This window comes from Lissotriton vulgaris, chromosome 10 (assembly GCF_964263255.1).
Source record: "Lissotriton vulgaris chromosome 10, aLisVul1.2, whole genome shotgun sequence".
NCBI classification, from domain to species: Eukaryota; Metazoa; Chordata; class Amphibia; order Caudata; family Salamandridae; genus Lissotriton; species Lissotriton vulgaris.
This window is the reverse complement of record NC_141698.1, coordinates 395790656-395808201: the sequence shown is the minus strand read 5'-3', so window position 1 is coordinate 395808201 and position 17546 is coordinate 395790656. Positions and strand designations below refer to the sequence as shown.

The following is a 17546-nucleotide window of genomic DNA, read 5'->3' as shown; positions in this document are numbered from 1 at the left end:
TCATACCTATTAAGAAGACATCCGTCCTGCCTTAATTAATGATCCAACAAAGCCCTTCTCCTAAATGGTGTCATTAAAAGTACATTATGTTTTTTGTTGAAATACTTGTCATACTTTATTGCACTTTATCAAATCGTTCAAATTATGGAATTTCTCCAGAGTGGCACATTTAATAAAGTTAGGGCACAACATTTTCTTTTCAACATCTAGGCTGGGGTTTGAAGACAAGACATCAAGGAAGAAAAAAATAGATTGTTTCCATGGCTGCAAGGCAAATAGATTCACAAAAATCACTGCCAGGAGTTTGTCTTCCTCAGCTACTTAACCACTGCTCCAAGGCAGTTATTTTTCTTAGAAACGTCAGATGTCCTCACACACGATTAGCCCACACAGTTTTGAGCCAGCACACACCTCTTTGACAAGACAAAGTAAAGTTTAATTGCTGTTATTCTCGTGATAAATTAAGCCGCCTTCTATTGGATGAAACACGGAAAAGTTTGGTGGTACAGCCACCAGACGTGGGGAGTGGGAAGGAAATGAAATATGAGAGCAGCTTTTAACTGCGAGCATCGATCTGCATCTCAAAGAATTTTTCTTGGACAAATTGAGAGGCCATTAGTGTAGCTAAAAATCAGAGAGCGATCTGTCAGCTTCCCTGACAGTGACGACTGATGGATGGAATTCCACCCAAACACTCCCTGGTGTGCTATGAGCCCATCCAGGATTGAATGACATGTCTAGCATGGATCTTAGCAAGCTCTACATGAAAGCAGGAGCCTTGTGCATTTTGAAAAACTCTCCAAGCAATGTAGTTTGGCACACCAAAAACTCTGCCTCGTGTTGTAAGATGCATGGTAAGGATGCGCACAACTTTTTAGATTGAATAGAGGATCACTGTCGGGCACCTTTTTCCTTTCAGACCGAGTCGTAATGTCGTTAACGGGATAACAAAGTAATGAGGACTAATCTTAATCAGTGTTTTTCTTCATTTTTCTTAAGACATAAGAAAGGAGCATAATTTAGCAGGAATAGTCTTAAATAGTGTTTCTGAAGCTGCACTTCGTGGGGAGGTGGGTCAGTGGTGTAACGAAAGTTGAAGGGGCCCCTGCAAGGTACATGGAGGGGACCCTGCTCAGGAATTTATCCGCTGCTCTCAGGCCTGAGTACTGTGCTGAGGGGGCCCCCTGCAGCCCGGGGGATGTGGGGATCTGTGTTATGCTACTGAGGTGGGTGGGAAGGTTGGTGCCGGGTGGAAGGCCACTGCTACAAATTTAAAGGGCTGAAGCAGAGGAGATGCAGGCAGGGATGCCCAGTAGTGCATAAGGACAGTGACCGTAGAAGACAGTAACATTTGATAAGATGAGGCCTCTCCCTTGTTAAAATAAGGTTGATGGATACATTATAGTAAATAAACTAATCTATTAAAAAATATTATTCAGAATCATTGATGTTTAGGTGATTCATCTCTTCTTGTTTTTAACAACACCTCAATGATAAAGCAAATGGGGCTCTCAGACATAAAGCACTTTGCTAAAGTGTTATCAAAATTCAAAAATCTATGTATTGAAGACTTCCATCTATAATTTCACAGCAGCATGCATGGAAATATATGAGAATGTATGTAAATATTGTATTTGCATGAACACTTCTACACTAATAAATATACTTATGGGGTTTGATTGCAGGATGTCCAATCCATGGGAACAAGTTTAAATATTTGGGCATTTGCATGAACATTTTCCCCTACCACATTTAAAATTTGGTAGTTGTCCTACTTTTCCTACCCTGGAAATAACTTATTCCCATAAGATTTTAACGCGTTTTCTTCACAGCTTAAGTTCGGGGTTCTTGTGACCATATTCTGTTTAGCAACTAGATCCGACTTTAAACACTGTCAGTAAGTTGGAAGCAAAATATAGAATCACTGTGTAAAACAGCCTGCAAACTATCTGTGAACATCCATAAATCTTTTATTCATGATAAACTGACCTATTCGGCTCACTTAAGCAGGCCAGGCGGCACAGATAAATACATCTTTGGAAGGGGTCCTTAACTCACCTTTTTCACCTAAGTTAGAGCAGCAATTTGAGTAGCGGATACGCTTAAATGGATGTTTTATGTACATGTCAGTAGATCCTGATTAAGAATCTAGTAATTACTAAAGGAAGGTGGTACTAAACTCACATTTTCGTCATCCACAGCATTCACTTACCCACTAGAACACAAGACCTTCAAGGCACGGGTGTAGCTTCCTTGGGGTGCTAAGGGCAGGAGCGGCCCGTGCAGGTAAGAGCTGTGGGACCAGGTTGTGGGGGAGTCGACAGACAACCACTAAGGCAAATTAAATAAATAATGAATTTTACCTCGTTGTCCATGAAATCCCAACCACCCGGACCCACCTCCCCCACGGGTCTTACCTGCATGGGCCACGGCTGCTTTAGGGTGTGAAAAACTCAAATAAATGTATTCTTGGACTGGGCATTGGGTCAAAAGGCTCTAAATCAGGTCTGGAAAGAGACGGAGATATACATAAGGTAGCTGAATTTTAAAATGTAAGACTAAATGACATAGAATTAATACCGGCTTCTCTGCTTGTTCAAATCGTGGAATCCTAGTCTAAGCCTCTGCTTAATGGCTGCTAGATTTATCAGACACATTCATTGCTATCAACCATTACATTGGAATTCCACTTAGACTAAGGACTCTTGCACTGATAAAGAAAAATCAACTTTCTTCTGTAAATTTTCGACATTAACTCTAAAGTATGTACTAATGAGGCTAATAAACAGTTCTTGAGGTGATGAGGGATATAAATATCAACCTCTTCCCCAAGCAGTAATAATTTTATTTGACAGACAATGTCTATAAAGCAGCAGCCAGAGCGCATTCTTAGCAGTTCTTGAATGTTTAAAATCAAACACATCGGTAAATATGGCCTACTTCTCATCTAACAATGTTGCTTTATTATTTATTTGTTTTTATTATAAACTTAGGGCATCATAAACTCACACAAGTTACAGATTGTTCATCATCCAGTGAGACGTATAACTGCAACATCACTTACATCAGTCCTACCCGTGACAATGGGAACGATCCCACAAACAGTACATCAACTTCTCCCCACCCCCAATGTTGCTTTCTTAAAAGTAAGTTTAACACAGATCAGATGAAAATGTCACCATTATTTGCTAAACTTTTAAGGAACCAATATTTTTAAACTTTTGCTCCTGAATTCCTAATAAAGCAATTAAACATTCAGCAAAATCTGTCTATTTTCCTTGGAGAGCATGCTTATTGGAAAACCACTTTCTATTTTCAATATTTATTTTATTTATTTATTTCTCACCTCATCCTGTGTGGTTCGCTATCATCCTCGTCGCCAAATTTGTTAAGAAGTGAACCACACAGGATGAGGTGAGAAGTGGTTTTATTATTTAGTTTCCAAGCTCCTCGTACCATGTCAAATAAGCATACAGAGTACCTCAACCAACATTCTAAATAGCCCCAGGCTGTACCATTGTTGTGGGAAGAGGAGGGGGAAAGAGAGCGGAGAAAGGAACGGAGGGAAGGACTATGGAGAAAGGAAGGAGGGAGATTATAACACAATGCCATATCACTTTAAGGTGTATTGTGTCTCCTGTCAGTAGTTTCTCTTGATATACTCAATTGTTAAGTAAACAGATAATGTATTGCTGGTTTCCAAGTGTGATGCCAGCTGAATTTAATCTCAGTTGTCCATTTTTAGCATTTATTTATTTTGAGAATTGGTTTTAGAGTTCTTTGTGATTTATTCTAGTCATAAAACCAGGCATGATGAAAGATGATTTGGAGTGCAATCAGTTAGTGGAGTTAAAAGTTTGATACTCGTTGGTCACTCCCCATAGATGTGTTGTATCGTGGGACAAATTTAAATGCACAACAGCTATGTTTCCAAGCAACAATAAATGTCTTAGTGCATTCCTATTCCTGAACCATGCTCGCATATGAAATTACTTCAAGTGTTGTTCCCAGATAGTAGGGGTGTAATTGAGGGGCTTGGTGCTTTTGTAGTACTAAAAGACACATACATACATTATTATTTTATTAACGTCCTGTTCCTACTGAGGAGCTTGCACCAATATCTCATTATGAGCTAACTAAGATGAATCAATAGTAAAAAGTAGAAGTTTATACCTTTTAGTAAGAACGTGTAATTTCCATATTACTCATAAGGAAAAGGGTTGTAAAAAACAAATGTTTGTGGTATCAGCTGTACCTTTAAAATATGTGTTTGTGTCATTGGGACAAGCATCTGCTAAATGAAAATAGAAATAGCTCTCAATTTTTCAGTGAAACGTCTAAGACCTATGTATTAAACCTAGGCCAGATCATGAAGGCACCCTTGCAGAGACAGTGAAAGCTTGGTTCTTGTGGGTGAGGAAGTTGTTGTCATGTTGGGCTACTGTCTGTTACTTCACTCCCTTCACAACTTGGATAAGAGCCTTGCAACAGCCTTTTGAAATGTGTTCTAGCACGATGTACACAAAATCCTGGCAGCAGAAAATCAATATGTTAGTGAATGCAGCACTGTGTATGACACTTTAATAATGTCCTTCAGGTCAGAATGAGTATTAACCAGCTTGCATGTTCATGTTTGCTGTTTTGAAAGCTCAACATTAACACAATGTCCTTTTCTTGTTTTAGGCTGGAAGTTGAATCCAGTTGTGGGTGCGGTTTATAGTCCCGAATTCTATGCAGGTAAGCCATCAAACAAATAGGAAAGTCCGGGCAATGTTGCTTGTATTTTGTTATGATTACAGCATTCAGTAAGCACCTTGGGGTGGTCAATTTATAAGTAACTATTTCTGAGTAATGCAACACAAATGGCAACGCACATTAATAAGGAATGACTATCTTGTAGTAAAACATAAAAATTAACAGAGTTCTTGGTGCAGTATGGTTCAAGTCCAACATCCTTGTTGTAACCATGAAATCCTAACGTGGCTTACATTGGTTGACCAGCTATATTTTTAAATAATGAGTGGGTGGTACATTAGTCAGTTGCATACCTTAAATTTATTTCTACTGAATATATATTTTTTAAATTATTTGATGGCTATAGAAAAGGAGGTTAGCTGATAATGAAACAAGTGATTATTGGGAATTCCATTACTTTGTTTAAGTTATCCTAAAATTAATGGGTTAATAACCAAATATGCTTTTGATCATATTACTCTTAGACTGAAAATAGACCCATAGTCAACAATACGTTCTTTTGCATACTATTTGACCATAACATGTCAAGTTTTCCAAACAATGCTCATTGTTTTATACCAAATGTCATTTGCTTTTGTGCCATATTTCTTTTGTTTGAACATAACAACTTACAATGCCTTTTCCTCATTTAATACCAAAATTCCATATTTTAAGTTCATAGGTTATGCAATGTGCCTTCATTTTAAGCCTAAAGTTACTTTATATGGACGGCTAATCCCTTTTCGGCATACCCAAATTTTTTATAGTTTGCTCACAACCCTCACATAGGTTGACGCTAGATTAACCATTAATGTTTGATGGTCACTTTAATAATATATTGGGATGTGTCACAGAATTTTCCTGTTGGAAAAATAAAAGCCTACGCCACTGCGGGTATCTATTCAAGGATACTTGTGGGTTTTTATTTGCCTTATAAATTAATATCACGGTTACTTTTTTAAATATTCTCATTAGTGCTGTCTGTCTTTCAATAGATCCACGGAATATCCTATTGTTTCTTTCTCTCAAATAATTAATTACCCAGATGGATATGGACAGGATGTAGGATTTTTTCAAAACATTTAGAGTGCGGGCAGTAACTGGGCTATGTAATTTTATCTATGAGTATGGAGGCTAATGCACATATATGACTGTCGTGTGTGGGGAAAAATCCATGCCACTGTCTCTTTACAGGCCACTGGGAACTGGTGTAAAGTTACTGGAAAAGGAGACCTGTCCCTTGTATTTCCGTTAATGCACTGATGGCTCACAAGCTGAATGTAGCCCTACAAAAATAGAAGAAATGGTGCACACAATTGTTCTTTCTTGTGTCACTGTTTTACATTGTCAGTGATAATTAAAAACATTTGTCATTTATAATACAAAAACAGCCTTGGCCCATATTTTATTAGGAAAATATTTTTTTGTATTTTATGTACACACTGTTTTCTTAAAATTCCTTTTTTTGTATATTTTTTTGCCTTCATCTGTAACAAATATTGTTGCCTATGTCGCAAAACGGCCTGACCACTTACATGGGACACACATTTCATTTGGTTTGTGGTGCCATAAATGTGATTATTTGGTTAAAGTCAAAATATTCATGGTGATAATGCGTCTCTTTTAGAAATGTAAAATTCCCCATTTGTAAAAATGCTAATTTGAGTATAGCTATTGATGATTCCAACTTCCTTCCACCACCTCATGGCATTGGGAAATTTACCTCTTGCAGTAGCAATCTCTTGCCTCTCGTGGTGAGACACTAGGATACCACCTCACAGCCCTAGAGCTAGCACTTATTAAAATTATACACCAATCCTGGGATAAGTTAATTGTAATATCAATGTAACTCGAGGAGCAGGGAAAATACATGGAAGACTTTGAGGATGAATGTCGCTGAACCTCTCATGAGGAATTCACAGGAAGAATTGATATGTGGTGCTACGGCCGATATGGAAAGTTTATCAGGGAAGTAATTATACATACTGCAGTGTAGCGCTGCGGGGCATGGCCTTAGTGTACTATTGTCATTGCAAAGGTGCACTGTCCAGCTTGCCTCTCCGACATCTTGCTCTGTTGCTTTGAAGGAAGGAATTTAATGTATCACAATGAATATATATTTTAGCATTACCTCTTGTAGGGTAACTAAATTCCTAAGAGGTGATTCCTCAGTGTACAAATTGGATGCAGAACACTCTGGCCGGATCTCGTCAATTTGCAATTCCCTGCTTATATACTTCTGAAAAATCAAAGAGTATTTTACGTTTTCAAAATATCTAAAAACAAAGGAACCCTTTTTCTTGCAAACGCACATAACATTGGATAACAACAATACCCAGCGAGAAGAGTTCAGTTGATAAGCATGCATTAGTCGTCAACAACAAAGATAAGGGGGCATATTACCAAGGGCCCTTATCACCACTTTAGAGGGACTTTTTCCAGCTAAAGCAGCAATTAATTTGATCGCCCTATTACTAAGCTGTCGCTAACACCAGTTAGCGACAGCTAATAGGCGATAGCGAGCATCTTGGGGCCCGCTTTGCATGTCAGCGATATTTATCGCTAATGACATGCAAAGTGGGAGTGCCAAGATGTTAGCGACGGAAAACAGTTGCTAACATCGCTAACTCCTATTACCTACAAAGACGTAGTTTTGGAAATATTTGCGCTAAGTGAGAATATCTCCTAAAGCTAACACCTGCCCAGAGCAGTTCTTAGCCATGTTAGCCAATGGGAGGTGGATAACATGGCTAGGAGCATTGTCACGATAATGTGTGAATATCGCTGTATTTTCAGCGATATTCACGCATTTCGAATGATTTTTATCGTTTCTGAGATAAACCTTGATGATAGCAAGGTATCTCAGCGATAGAAATCGTCGTAGCACGGTGATAAAATTATTCCCGCTAACCCTGCTTAGCGATAAAGATCGCTATTTCTAGGTAATATGCCCCAACATTCTAACTTATGTTAATGGGTGATTTGGTGCAGATTGTATGTTAATCTAGTTGTTCGTGACTAACATGAGGAGAAAAGGGAAAATGTCACATGGAGACTTCTACAATGTATTATGAAACAAATGGATAGTGGTTATGCTCATGAGGTGTTTCAGTTGACCAACACAAAATTGCGCACTCCTCATCACAGCTCAATAAGAGGTATCTTTTAATACTTTTACTTGCTCCACCTGGATGCAGTATCCTAGCAGAGCACTACAACTGCCATCAGTCGCTCTACAATCTCTGCAACAGTTCCTGACCCTTGCCAAGTTTGAACAACTATTCACTCACAGCTTTAGTTTATCAATGCCCCACACTACCTCTGACCACTATGCACACCGTGGAAAGAGAGAACAGAAGAGGACAGGGCCACAGCTGTTCCCTCTTTTGCAGCCAAGGCCAGAATTCATCCATCTCGTTGCTTCTTTAGTAGGAAAAGCAGCAAGGAGGCAAATGAGGCCATACTTTGGCTACATATCTGCACACTCAGGGGACATAAGTGGCATTTGAGAGCGTACTGTATGGTGTACGTGGATTTTTTCTGACATTTAAGTAGCTCGTGTATTGTTATCTGGGACAAAATGATAAATGTTGCAAGCATTAAGAAGTGGCAGGGTGCTACACAAAAGTATAACGGGTGTAATTAATATTGATGACTGAAAAAACATTAGTTAATAGGACGTATTGTGGAATAGCCTGTGGGCCCCGTGGAGGACATAGTGTTGTAAGTGCTTGCATTGACACTATATCTGGAAGAAAAATATTTGAACTGTTGGGTAGAGGGAAGCAGTGCTAAATATGTGTACAGTTTCCTCGCTCCTGCCAAACTCTAGCATGTAGTTCTCCGTCATTTATGCTGGTTTTATTCGAAGGAATCTAAAAATCCAGGTAACCTTTGGGTGAAAAGCTGGCTGTAGGCAGCAGCCATTTACAAGCTGGTGAGGAAATTGCTCTGTGCTTCTCAAAGAGTGACATGGAACCAGTGGTTGATTTGTAAAATAAAAAGTGCCGGGGCTCTCCTCAGGAGGCAGCGCTAACAGGAGAAATGTGCTGGTGTAAGCTGCCTCCGAACTAGAGCCCCAGCACTTATTATTCTGGAGAGGACTTTGCCTAATGGCTAGAGCTGCCGATTTTGGAGCTGGGGAACTGGGTTCGAGTCTCAGCGTGGCTCAGCATCCTGTCATTCTGTGGAAAATCAGGCTGCCTTCCAAATGAGTGTGTCCTTAACTGGTGCTATAAGCACCTGTGCTGAGGAATAGGTGCCGGTGCGGAGCACCTGCTCAAATTAAGCACTGCATGGAACGTTTAAAATGTCTAAGGGCAATTTTAATAAGCATGCCCCACAAAATTGGAGCATTTCATTGAGTGTCCGGCACATGTAGGTCCATGTGCTTTCTGTGTCCTGCAAATAAATTGTTGAGCAAAAAAAAAAAAAAATCACATCCATATGTCCTTGTGCAACTTGAGGATCTTCAGCACTTGCCAATTAATAGTTATGTTTGACATATTTACCACAATTTTTGCATCTCATCCTTCAGATGTTGTTTCTGCTTTTGTGTTGGTGTGCTCTGTGAGGCCTTCTTTTATGTTATCTGCACATTTACTTACAAAAACAGGAAGGCGTCACCTGGTTTAGTGATCAGTTCAACCAAACCTAATTCAAATATTAACCTCTTATTATAAAGCACTTCATATCAAACCTTTTGCAACCACTAAGCTCTGTAAATAGTTTTTGCTACAGTTACTTAGTTCAAAGGTACACAGTTTAGTGCATCTCAGGTGCATGGAAGGCGACTTAGCATTGTCAGCATTCCAAGCTCAAACCCTTCATGTTACCATATCTGTAAGTGGCTAGTGTTTCATTCTCGGAAACCCCAAAACAAAGTCAGAAATTTAACACATATTTGAAACATATATGAGATGTTGAGGAAATGTTCCGGGGAAGTATAGCACATGGCAAAGAAACAAGAGACAGTTGTACAATTTATGTAAATTTAATCACATTGTGAAAGTGCTCTTACAAATTCCCACTGTAGTGATGAGGGAGTTCGCTTTGCATAAGAATTCACACTATTTATTTGTGGTCCGGTCAGTTGCTAGTAATTGTAATTTTGATTACCTCTTTTGTGTTTTTCAGCAGTTTCAATACCATATAATACTGTAGGATCCACATGGATTGTCAAACTTGTTGATATTTACATCTTACTAGTAACCAGTGGTTCACATTTTATCTGATCATACAGAATGAGAGCTCGTTTTGTGCATGGTCTGAACTAATGACTTGCAAATTGCAAGGGTTGTTGCTGCAATTGCATTGAAAAAAACAAACCTTACCACCCTTGATAGAAGTTGGGGTTCTGTTTGGCAGAGGTATGCACCTTGTTCCAGTAGGAATCACAATCCTAGTCTGAGTAAGACAGATAAACACCATAAATTAACCTGTGCTCACCCTCTGGTAGCTTAACAAAGACCAAACAGGTTTAACTTAAGAGGCAATGTGTAAAGTATTTGCACGACACTTCAAACAGTAACATAGTGTTCGAGGCATATGGGCTGCAGATGGTACATTGTGAATAGATCACCATCTGGTGTTGGGCTCGGATGATTGCACTTGTTTTTCTCTTGGAGAGTCTTTTGTAGACTGGTGACTCCTCCTTTGGTTGCTAGTGCGCATGGGCATCGGCTCCATCCTTAGATTGTTTTTTTCCGCCATCGGGTTCGGATGAGGATCGAGGCGCTCCAGATCGACTTCGAAAAGAAGTGATATTTCGGCGCGTATTCCCTTTCCAATTCAACGGTATTGTTTTCGGACGCGATTTCATTTCCATTCCGACGCATTTCGATTCCAACATTAAACATTTTCTTCCACGTCGACGAGCAAGAGGCCTTTCTCGACGTAGTCCAGCCCGTAGTCCATGGAAAGGACTCCATTTAAGAAATGTCCAACGTGTGGTGCTAAGTTCCCACACAAGGACCTACACGAGGTGTGCAATCTCTGCCTATCACCTGAACACGAATCCAGGGACTGCGAAGCCTGCGCAGCATTCTCCTCCAAGTCGACGATTAGAAACCGTCGAGCTCGAAGACACGAGGTTTCCTTAATGCAGTCGGAGGCAATCCCGGAGCTGTTCGAAGACCAACACCTCGAAGAAGAAGAAGAGGAACATGAAGACGAGTCGGGGTCGGAAGGGGACGAATCTGATGTCGAGGAATTCGACGTTCAACAAACCGTGAGTGACGACGTCCCCTTACCAAAAAACCGACCCCGTGTGGTACCGACCCTGCCTTCGAGCCCGGTCAGACCACCGAAGAAAGTTTTCGACGCCCCGCCTTCGGGCCCGGCAACAAAACCGAAACAGAAACCGAAACTCTCGGCCTCCCACCATGTCAGATCCGAGAAACGGTCGACATCGACTTCGACACCGAAGCTTTATACAAAGGAAAGCTTGGCATCGAAACATTCCATGTCGAAACCGAAACATGCTTCAACGTCGAAAACTCACTCGACACCAAAAAAATCGAGCAGATCCTCGGTGCCGAAAACACAAAACATTGACGGTCAGAAGCAAAGGCACCTTTCGGAACAAAAGACTTCGGTACCGACACAGGAGCAGCAAACAGATCCAAAACAAAAGACTTTGTTTATCGATCCACAAACTGGCAAAGTAGTGAGGAAATCACCAAAAAAGAGGAAGAATGAACAGCTAGACGACAAAGCTCTTCATCCTAAAAAGAGACCAATGGGGACGAATACAACTCCTCCTCCTTCTCCTCGACCTAGAGTCACACCCTCTTCTCCTATCCCTCAAACTATGCCAGCTATTCCTCCACCTTCTACACCAAGACCATCTACACCTCAGACAAATGTAGACAGTGATACAGGGGAGGGAGAACCTCATGGGGATGACAACACTATCCCAGATGAGGAAGACCCATGGGAGAATTATGATGCAGGGTCAGATGATGACAACGACCCAGAGTTATACCCCTCAAAACCTTCACCACCTGATGATAACACAGTTTTTTTACAGCTGATTAATAGGGCAGCAAAATACCATAAGGTAGATCTACATACAGAACCTCAAATAGAGGATTTCCTATTAGAAACACTACCGGCTGCACAAAGAACATCAGGCACTCTACCTATGCTAAAGGGTCTTCTCAGTCACACAACAGACATATTCAAAGACCCAGTGAGGGCTAGGGTGTTAAACCCAAGAATTGATAAAAAATATATGGCAGCCCCAAAGGACCCAATATTTATCAAAGGATAGGTACCTCTGGACTCGCTTGTAGTTACAAACGCTCGTAAAAGAGCTAACTCATTATCTACAGGAGAGGCCCCTCCTCCTGATAAGGAGTCAAAGTTAATAGATGCATCAGGCAAAAGAGTAGCATCCCAAGCAGCAAACAGCTGGCGCATAGCTAATACACAAGCGCTACTTGCACCCTATGATAGGGCGCATTATGATGAAGTAGAAAAACTCATCACACATCTTCCTAAGGAACATCAAAAAAGGGCAGATCAGCTTATACAGGAAGGAAAGATAATTACCAACACTTCCATTAAGTGCGCCTTAGACGCGGCTGACACTGCAGCAAGATCTATCAACACCAGTATGATGCTTAGAAGACATGCATGGCTTAGGGTCTCAGGGTTCACACAAGAAGTACAAACATCTTTATTGAACCAACCTTTTGATCAAAAAACACTTTTCGGCTCAGGTACAGATGAGACTTTAGAAAAGATGAAAAAGGACACAGAAACGGCTAAGTCAATGGGAGCATTACAACAGCCAACTCAAAGGGGTTCCTTTCGTAGATCCACCTATAGAGGGGGCTCAAAAAATACAGGCACAAGTCAGCAATCTACCTCTTTTACACCAACATCACCCAGAGGTAATTCAAGAGGCAGTTACAGAGGTAACAACAACAAGGGTAGAGGTCGCGGAAATAATAACAACCGCAACTCCCCAACCCCAAAACAGTGACTTAATACAACTCCCCCCAGACCACATAACACCGGTCGGGGGACGTCTATCACAGTTCCTACCTGTCTGGGAAAACATCACATCAGACAAGTGGGTGAGACAAATTATCCAACATGGTTATTGCCTAGAACTCACAGCTACCCCACCAAACATCCCCCCCAGACAGCGTCCAATGAGTCAAGACCATCTGACATTGTTAAAGCAAGAAGTACTATCACTGTTACAAAAGCATGCCATAGAGAAGGTTCCAAAACATCAGCAAGGGACAGGAGTACACTCTCTATACTTCCTAATCCCCAAAAAGGACGGGTCTCTAAGGCCAATCTTAGACCTCAGACCTCTCAATGTATACATAAACTCGGAACATTACCACACATGGTAACGCTCCAACAAGTACTTCCTTTACTGAAGAAAGGGGACTTTCTTTCTACACTGGATCTGAAAGACGCTTACTTTCACATCCCCATTCACAAAGCCCACAGAAAATACCTCAGGTTTGTAGTAGAAGGACAACATTATCAGTTCAAAGTCCTTCCGTTTGGTGTCACAACGGCACCAAGGGTGTTCACAAAATGCCTAGCAGTAGTGGCAGCACACCTAAGAAGACAACAAATAGATGTCTTCCCTTACTTGGACAATTGGCTAATAAAGGCCAAGTCACAAGAAGAATTTCTTCACAACACGCAGAAGACCATTCAATTGCTGCACCAGCTAGGGTTTACGGTGAACTACAAAAAATCCCACCTACAACCAAACAAGATTCAACAATACCCAGGGGCTACTATAGACACAGAAAGAGCCAAAGCATACCCCAATCCAATCAGGATCCAAACAATGATCACGCTGATCTAAAAATTTCAACCACAACACTCACTACTAGCTCGAGTGTTCATGCAGCTGTTAGGCATGATGTCCTCCTGCATATTGCTTATACCACATGCCAGACTACAAATGCGTCCACTGCAGGAGTGTCTCGCGACACAGTGGAATCAGGCTCAAGATCAGATTACAGATCTGGTGTTGGTAGACGACCGCATACATCGCTCTCTGAAGTGGTGGAATACAACAAACATTTCCAAGGGACGGTTGTTCCTGGAACCGATTCCACAAGTGATACTGGCAGCGGACGCATCGCTCACCGGATGGGGAGCACATATGGACAAATACACAGTGCAGGGAAAATGGAGTGTACAGCAAAAGAGACTGCACATCAATTACCTGGAACTACTAGCAGTATTTCTAGCATGAAAAGCTTTCCAAATGCAAATACCCAACAAGGCAGTCCTGATCAGAACAGACAACATGACTGCAATGTATTATATTCAAAAACTGGGGGGGACACACTCTCTCCAAGTATCCAGACTAGCACAGGACATTTAGAGATGGGTCATTCCTCAAAAGATCTATCTGTTAGCCGAACACCTACCAGGAGTTCAAAATCAGATAGCAGACATCCTAAGCAGAGAGTCAGAACAAGTACACGAATGGAAACTGCACAACCAAATACTGCAGCCATTCTTCCAAAGATGGGAGCAACCAGAGACAGATCTATTTGCCACTCATCAGAACGCAAAATGCCAAAACTTCGCATCCAGGTACCCACACCACCAGTCCCAGGGCAATGCGCTATGGATAAATTGGTCCAACAAATTTGCTTACGCTTTTCCCCCTCTCCCACTAATTCCATTAGTGGTTCGGAAACTGCAACAATACTCAATGACAATGATACTAGTAGCACCCACGTGAGCAAGACAACCGTGGTTCACCACGGTACTGCAACTCTAACATTTGCCACATCAAAAGCTGAGATTATTACCCATGCACCTTACACAGAACCATGGAGAAATAATGCAACCAGATCCCAAACAATTGAACCTAGCGATCTGGCTCCTGAGGTCATAGAGTTTGGATACTTAGATTTACCTCCAGACTGTATGGAAATCATTAAACAAGCAAGACGTCCTACCACCAGAGCATGCTATGCAGCAAAATGGAAAAGATTTGCTGTATACTGTAACAGTAATAACATCAACCCTCTGGACGCATCCACTAAACAGATTATTTGCTATTTACTACACTTGCAGCAATGTAACCTAGCATAACCTCCATTAGAGTTCATCTGGCAGCTATAGCGGCGTACCTACAAAACAGACAACATCTTTCACTGTTTAAAGTACCAGCAATAAAAGCTTTCATGGAAGGCCTCAAAAGAGTCATTCCACCAAGACTACCACCTTCCCCAGTCTGGAATCTCAACATAGTACTTACCAGACTAATGGGACCACCCTTTGAACCTATGCATAGATGTGAAATACAATTCCTCACATGGAAGGTGGCCTTTCTCATAGCTATCACTTCACTCAGAAGAGTAAGTGAATTGCAAGCGTTTATAATACAAGAACCATTTATGCAGTTACACCAAAATAAAGTGGTTCTTAGAACAAACCCAAATTCTTGCCTAAAGTAATTTTGGCATTCCACATCAATCAGTCGGTGGAACTACCAGTATTCTTTCCAAAACCACAGACGGTAGCAGAAAGGGCCCTACATACATTAGATGTCAGAAGGGCAATATTGTACTACATAGAAAGAACACAAACTTTCAGAAAAACAAAACAGCTATTTGTAGCGTTTTCTCCTACACATAAGGGCAATCCCATCTCTAAAGCAGGTATTGCCAGGTGGATTGTAAAATGTATACAAATATGCTACTTAAAAGCAAAGAGGACATTAACTGTTCCTCCTAGAGCTCACTCTACACTCAAACTATGAGCATCTATGGCATTCTTAGGAAACATTCCATTATATGACATATGCAAAGCAGCTACCTGGGTTACACCGCATACCTTCACAAAACACTATTGTGTAGATGTGCACACAACACAACAAGCTAGAGTGGGACAAGCTGTATTAAAGACTTTATTGCAGACTGTTGCAACAGACACAGGTGACCACCGCTAGGGAGATAACTGCGGTATAGTCTATTCATAATGTACCATCTGCAACCCATATGCCTCGAACGGAATATACTATTTACCAGTATGCATCTGTTCTTGGCATAGAGGGCTGCAGAGTGGTACATGCCCTCTCAGCCTCCCCGGAAACCTGTGTCTGTTCCAACACGATCTTATTTAGATACACTTACATGGGCATTTTCTATCTGTATTCTATCATACTACTCCATCTAACCCCACTATGGCAAAACAATCTAAGGATGGAGCTGATGCCCATGCGCACTAGCAACCAAAGGAGGAGTCACCAGTCTACAAAAGACTCTCCAAGAGAAAAACAAGTGCAATCATCCGAGCCCAACACCAGATGGCGATCTATTCATAATGTACCACTCTGCAGCCCTCTATGCCAAGAACAGATGCATACAGGTAAGTAGCATATTCCTAAAACACTACAAAAAGACTCCACAACAGCTTAGAAAAATAGCTTATAGTTTTATGAACAGAGCAAGATCACAGCAACAAAAATCTAATAAGTATAACTGGAGTTAGGAATTTTTAAAGAATAAACTGATTTGTAGTACTTAAAGCATTAAGTGCCAACTGGGACTTTCTGGACTCTCTAGACTGGGTCAAATCTGAACATTCAGGCAGATCGTGATGTTGCATTGTTTGGATACTTCAGCCTTGGCCAACTGAAAAAGTACCTTTAATGCATCGAAGTCAAAGACAATGCTGCGAGCAGCGGAGTTGATGCGTTGTCATCGATCCTTACGGTGGAGGCGATGCGTCGGTACCATGGTGCGTGCGCAAAGTCGAAGCTGTTTTGGGAATGGAAGCAAAGTGGTAACCAGCTGTTGAAACGGTGTACTCAATCCTTGCAGCCTCAGCAATCCATCATTGTCGATGGGGATGCACACGTTTTGTGCCACACAAAGTCATCAATGCATCAAGCAGTAGGCAAAGCAAGGTACTCGAACATCATGGCTTCAGCGATGTATCGCGTTGATGGAGATGTTTTGTTTCAGAGCTGTGCAATACAGTTGGAGAGTTGATTCTTGCTGGAGCACAACTTTATACCCATTTCATAGGTTCCATGACTGGGTCTGCACCACTTGACAGGGCAAGACATGCAGAAAGCAAAGTCTAGGTGTTGTAGCAGGGTGAGTTGAAGTCTTTGATCTCCCCGAGACTTCTAACAGGGCGCAAACCAACATGCCCTTGGAGTCACACTGGGTTCAAATGAGTGGGTCTAGTTCTTTTAAGTCAGGGCAGAGGGTAGCAGGCAGCAGGGTTGCACAGCAGATAAGCAGTTCTCCCAGAGCAGTAGTCCAGCAGAGTAGCAGTCCTTTTAGCAGCACAGCAGTGTTTTCTCCTGACAGAGATCTTCCCACGTTCAGTAGTGTACTGAAGGGGTAGGGTCAGAAGTCCAGCTTTTATACCCAGTGGTGCCTCTAAAGTTCGGTGGGGGACTTCAAAGAGGGCCTTTCAAGTGCACAGAGATCCTCCCTCACTAGCCCTTGTTGCAGACTCACTCCAGGTGGTATGCAGCCCTTTATGTGGATACAGGACACAGCCTGTTCAGGTGTAAGTGTTAGCTCCAGCCCACAAAGACGCCATCCGCAAAAACCATCCCCTCTTCGGGTCTGCCAGGAGGACCTCCTTCAAAGACCGCCTCGACAACAACGCACACAACAGCATGGAGCTCTTCAACATCGTAAAGGAACTCTTCAACCCCAGCTTCAACACCATCGACATCCCGACTTCGCAAGCCCTGTGCGACTCCCTCGCCACCTTCCTCCACCCCAAGATCGCTGACATCCATGACAGCTTCAATGCCCAGACAGCCCCAACAGACATCGACACTCCAG

At 41.7% G+C, this 17546-nt stretch overlaps 1 protein-coding gene across 30 annotated transcripts in view; it reads left to right on the top strand.

The window, feature by feature from the left end:
* The window catches only part of RBFOX1 (RNA binding fox-1 homolog 1), an 845440-nt gene that overhangs the window by 536333 nt on the left and 291561 nt on the right, over positions 1 to 17546 (top strand). For all 30 annotated transcript variants that reach the window (XR_015300686.1, XR_015300685.1, XM_086941201.1 and 27 more), the window contains exon 7: positions 4684 to 4737. Coding sequence is in view for 28 of the 30 variants with exons in the window: in XM_086941201.1 (XP_086797327.1) it covers positions 4684 to 4737 (54 nt within the window). In the remaining 2 variants the exon portion in view is untranslated. The remainder of the gene's footprint in view (positions 1 to 4683; positions 4738 to 17546) is intronic.